Source organism: Ctenopharyngodon idella, chromosome 18 (genome assembly GCF_019924925.1).
Source record: "Ctenopharyngodon idella isolate HZGC_01 chromosome 18, HZGC01, whole genome shotgun sequence".
NCBI classification, from domain to species: domain Eukaryota; kingdom Metazoa; phylum Chordata; class Actinopteri; order Cypriniformes; family Xenocyprididae; genus Ctenopharyngodon; species Ctenopharyngodon idella.
In genome coordinates, this window is record NC_067237.1 from 13,973,276 (window position 1) to 13,979,108 (window position 5,833).

Genomic DNA, 5,833 nt, shown 5'->3' on the forward strand with positions numbered 1-5,833 from the left:
GTACATAGGCGTACCTAGTTTGGTGAAATGATCTCAATCCGTTCAAGAGGGATAGCCATTTAAGTAAAAGTGGTTCTGCCCACTTCGATTGTTTTGGCGTCCCGTCACGGATGTGAAACGAAATTTTGACTTTTTTTTTATTATTATCAGACTCCAGAGAATCATTCTGCACTGGTTTGGTTTTGATCAGGCAAAAAACCTAGGACTAGTTTGCAAAAGTAGGTTTTTGAAATAATCTCCAATATTTAACGAACGATTTGATTGACAGCGGCGGTCCTAGAGGCAAAGTTGGTCAGAATGAGGAGATCTACCATGTGGTATGAATGTCGTGGGCTTGTGCGAAAAAATTGTGTGATATACAATCCTTTACCCATGTGAACAACATGACGGCACCCCCTGGTGGCCAATTTCTTTCAAATTTCTTGTCAAACAGGCCCAGCGAGTTTCGTTCTGATCAGCCTCCATTAACTTTGTCTGACAGCCACTCAAATTTCATTGGCCGATGGCGGCCGTGTTTTTTGAGATACGCAAATGTCCTCATAGATAATCACAGCACCTTGGACAAAGACTCCGTTTGCCAATTTTCAAGTCAATCAGACTGACTGTTGCGTAGCTATAGCCATTTTCTGTTTTTTCTTTTTATAGCGCCACCAAGTGGCCAGTCGCTGCCTCCTTTTTTACACGACCACAGACTGAGCCTGTACATAGATGTACCAAGTTTGGTGGAATTATCTCATTCCGTTCAAGAGGGATAACCGTTTTAGTAAAAGCAGCCACGCCCACTTCAAATGTTTTGGCGTCCCGTCGCAGACGTGAATCAATATTTCAACTTTTTTCCATTACTATCTGACTCCAGAGAATCTTTTTGCACTGGTTTGGTTCTGATCAGGCGAAAAACCTAGGACTAGTTCGCAAAAGTAGTTTTTTGAAATAATCAGTCTGCGCTAGCAACACCAAAGTCATGGGTTCGATTCCCAGGCAATGCAAGAACTGATAACAATGAATGCAGTGTAAGTCACTTTGGGAAAAAGCATTATTGTGAATGTCATAGACAGTGAATAATTCAAAGTGCTTCACACCAGAATGAAAAACACAGACGTAATAACATCGAGTTAAGATCATGGGTTAATTAAAAACGGATTAAATGACGGGATAAAAAGGGAAGTAAAGGATAGATGTTGCCAAATAACTCATGTGTGCGCAGGTGATAAAAATCCATTATATTTTGGAGTGAAGAGACGACCGTGCCAAGATTCCTCCTGTATGAAGACCATTAACATCACATTATGCAAATGGTAATAGCCAAATGCATGTCGAGGGGTAAAGGCCAATCGCGGCACATTTACCAGTCTGACTTTCATCTGCCCTGTGAAGGATGTTTTCAATTAGATTCCAGCTAATTTCACTCACACTTTCATTCACCTTCTGAAAATGCGTCTTTCAGAGCCCAAGTGGCTTCGTGTTCCAGAACTGTGGTTTAATTGTCAGCATTCCTCGAGTTCCTGCTCCGGACGTCCTTTAAACGGATCAGCAAAGGAGCTTTGGAGCTGTTGGCTTGTGTTTAAAGATACAGGACCATCTGAAGAGCTTTTCATGAGTGTCACTTTATATTAAAAACTATATACATGTATGTATATAAGTGATATATATATATATATATATATATATATCGCTTGAAACAGATCATGACTTCTTCATGAGATAATAAACAAAAAACAAAGTGCTTGAAAAAGTCTCGTTTTAAAGTTGTATATAGGTACATCTCTCTCTCTCTCTCTCTCTCTCTATATATATATATATATATACACACACACATATATCATACAAGTTTTTAAAAAATATTTAGAAAATATATATATATATTCTTAATATTTGTTATATATATATTTGTATATATATAACATTGTATTGTTATATATAATATGTTATATATATTTGTTTTATATATATATATATATATATATATATATATTCTCAAATGATCTGTTTCATGTGTGTGTGTGTGTGTGTGTGTGAAACAGATCATGACCTAATACAAGTTTATTTAAAAAATGTCTAGAATTTTATTTATTTAACCGCTGATTGAATAGCTATTCAACTTGTACATATTCAAATAATTTTAATAAAATATGCATGATCCATCTAGTTAGTCATTTTTATGGATAAATATTTAGATCAGAAACTGAATTGAAGATTGAAGGAAATTGTAGCTGTACATCAGTGGATGTTTTTCAGGAGGAGGTGCATTTTTGGAAAGGTTTTCCAACTCTAAAAAGTAAGTGATTTTCAATAATATTATTTAACAATATTTGAGGTTACTGTTGCTTTAAGAAGGCTGATCCTCCCTCTCTCCCTCTCTCTATCTCTCTCTCTCTCTTTTATCCCCCCCACCAGCATTTACGAGGCAGCACGAGTGCCGGGCGAGAAACGGAGAGACTCCAGCCCTGCCAGCACGTGGAAGGAGAGGAGAAACAGAAAAGGACAAGGAAAGAGAGGAAGATGCACTCCAGTGAAGTGGAAAGGACATCAGGAGAGAGTGAAGGTCTGGAAGAGATAAGAGAAGAGCTGGATCTTTAACTGCATCGTCCCACAGAAGTAAGTGCGAAAAACCAAAACATCCCTAAGGAATTGCCACTTCATTTCCAGAAGTTTGAATGTGGAAAGGAGAAAAAGTTTAACAGGCTGGATGGATGTTGCTTTTCAAGGGACACGTGGGTAAAATCAGCTTTGTATAATATCTATAACTTTAAAATGAAATGTTTTCTGTTTATTATCTCATGAATAAGTCATGATCTGGCTCAAGCGGACACTAATCACGGACGAGATCGGAAAAGACAGGGAATCGCATGTAATTTGAGCGCCTAAGATAAACGTATGATTGGAAATCACTCCTGAGGCCAACAAGACGCATGGATCTGAGCGCCGATCCGTCCGCCACGAACGCCCAGCTCAAGCAGGCTCATGCGGGCGGCTTTAAGAAAGTGTGTCGGGTCGAGGAGGACAGCGCGTGTCCGTTCCCCGGGCTGCCGGCAGGTGTGCTGGAAATGAGGGTGAAGGAGGGCAGTAAAATTCGCAATCTCATGGGTTTCGCCATGGCGCGCATGCAGGACGAGGCCCAGGACGGCTCTCAAACCGGACTGAGACAGGTCGTGTTCAGCGGGTCCGGACGGGCCGTCACCAAAACCATCACCTGCGCCGAGATCATGAAGAGGAAGATCGCCGGCCTCCATCAGATGACCAAACTGCAGTACAAGGGCTTACGAGAGGTCTGGGAGAGTCAAGAAGGAGGCGACTCGGAGATGACGATCCACCGAACGCTTCCGTCCATCAGCATCCTGCTCTCCAAAGACCCGCTGGACCCGCTGGAACCGGGCTACCAGCCTCCAGACGAGAGGAACGGAGGCGAGACGGCGGAGAAGCGATCTATAGACTCGTCTGACTCTCTGATGGAGCCGCAGGCGAAGAGAGTCTGTCTCTGAGGATTATGGGTGTGTTAAAGACAATCATTCCCACTGAAACTCTCTCAGAAACAGCCCACGTTTCCACTGACTGAACGATGACGACTATAACCAACCCACTCTTAAAAATAAAGCTTCTTTATTGGCATCGATGGTTCCGTGTACAACCTTTCCATTGCAGAAAAGATTATTAAAAGGTTCTTCACACTAAGAAAAGTGTCTTTTATGGCATTGCTGAGAAAAACCACTTTATTTTGAAGAAACATGCACGTCACAATCTTGAGTCTCAATCTTGGTTTTGAGCATGCAACATCACTAATTTAATGCAAGTCTTTGATATAATCTGACATATTCATTGGAATATTTGGATAAAGGCACCTGCCAAGTGCATAAATGTAATTTAAACATTATAAAAGGTCAAATTTAAGGCAATCGGTTCATGCATATGATTTTATGAATACAACTACTGATGTTACTGGTTTCCCAAGACCAAATGCTCAGCTCAAAACCACTTTTCTTTGGTCAGGAACCATGCAAACATCACAGATGGACATTGAAGATGATTTCAGATGCTTCAAAATAGATTGTGATGCTTAGAGAGCCAGTAAAGATCTTTTTTCTGTTTTCATCGTACTATTTCTTTTTCTATCTTCCCTTAGCAGCAGCATGCAACTCACCGTATTTTTCAACATCTATTGCAAGTTTAAGTACAAATAAACTGTTTGCTCCTCATGTTTTCTCTGTCTTTTTAACCGCACAGAAAGTGCCACCGTGTGCAGCTTTTCTGTGATGAGTTCAAGCGCTTTCATCCGGACAAAACGTTCCGTTCCGATAGAGCGGCACGCCGTATCACAGCGCGGTGGGATGCTGATAAATGTCTTTTGAGGGGATTTGTTTGAGGGACGCTTGATTTAATTACATTCACTCTGATAAGCCTCTACCTGCAGACTGAACTAACCTGCGTGCGGCTTCTTTAACTCTATTACATAATGTCACCATCATAATGCTCGATTGCATCTCTGAACGCGAGATAAATCATCTTCTGTAAAAGCAAACATCTAGTCTGCACTGGCAGAATGTTTATTCTGTTTTCCTTTGGAGAGAAAAAAAAAAAGCAATTTCCATCTTAAGAAGTAGAAAAATGTTTTCTGACAGGCAGAGCATCATTCAGAGGTCTGTGGTCCTCATGGACAGGATAAAAAATAGGAATATTATTTTTCCAAATCGACACGAAATCGACTCGCGTCCTTGTTTTGAATCTTTTATTAAAATAAAGCTTGTGAAATAGAGTCATTCATGGTCTTATTATGTCTGTTTTCTGCCCAGCTAACAGGGAACGTTCTGGCAAGGTTCTCTCAACGTTATGAAGAAACAGTAACGTTAATAGAACATTCGTTCAAAGTTAATTATGTTCTCAAAACGTTAGCACAAAAACATTACAACACACTCTAAAAAATGCTGGGTTAAAAACAACCCAAGTTGGGTTAAAAATGGACAAACCCATTGTGATTGGGTTGTTTTGACCCAGTGGTTGGGTTAAATGTTTGCCCAACCTGCTGGGTAGTTTTATTTAACTCAACTATTGTTTAAAAATTACTGTATTTCTTGCTTAAAATGAACCCAAAATATGTTGGAAATGAACATTTATTAATAAGTTTAATGAATAATAATGAAACAATAAACATTTGTTGCATTGCTTATTAATAAATGTTCACCTTTTGATTATTATTGTTGCCTCTAGTAATTATGTGTCTGATTTTTAATTTCCAACATATTTTTGGTTCATTTTAATCCAGCCATATAGTCATTTTTAAACAATAGTTGAGTTAAATAAAACTACCCAGCAGGTTGATCAAACATTTAACCCAACCACTCGGTCAAAACAACCCAATCACAATGGGTTTGTGTATTTTTAACCCAACTTGGGTTGTTTTTTTTAACCCAGCATTTTTTAGGGTGCATGCATTCTTCATGCAACTTTTTTTCTGAAACATTTAGGTAAACATTATTTTAAATGTCACTACTTGTTTCAGAACATTCAGAGAACATTCAGGAGTAACATTTCCGTAATGTTTGCGAAATGGAATGTTCCCATAACATTTGTATAACCAAGAAAAAACTTTTTGAACCTTCAGAGAATATTCATAAATAGCGTTTTTAGAACGTAATGGGAACGTTAGGAAAACGTATTTAGAACATCTTTTAGTTTGCTGGGTGGCCACTTTTCCAATCAAGTCTCAATATTCTGTTGGAAATACATCAGAAGTGAATACTCATATCAAATTTATGTTGGATTACAGATTATTTTACAGAACAAAATCATAGACGTTTATTCACATGATTTTTAAATGTTGTTCGGCCAAAAAGCAGAGACG

The 5,833-nt window shown here is 38.9% G+C and overlaps 1 protein-coding gene across 1 annotated transcript; it reads left to right on the forward strand.

Moving 5' to 3' along the window:
- Positions 1-2,397: 2,397 nt before the first annotated feature.
- Positions 2,398-4,190, forward strand: LOC127499813 (ribonuclease P protein subunit p25-like protein). Its single transcript, XM_051870420.1, has one exon. It carries the CDS (start codon positions 2,910-2,912, stop codon positions 3,477-3,479), a length of 570 nt encoding a protein of 189 aa, XP_051726380.1. The 5' UTR covers positions 2,398-2,909; the 3' UTR covers positions 3,480-4,190.
- Positions 4,191-5,833: the final 1,643 nt, after the last annotated feature.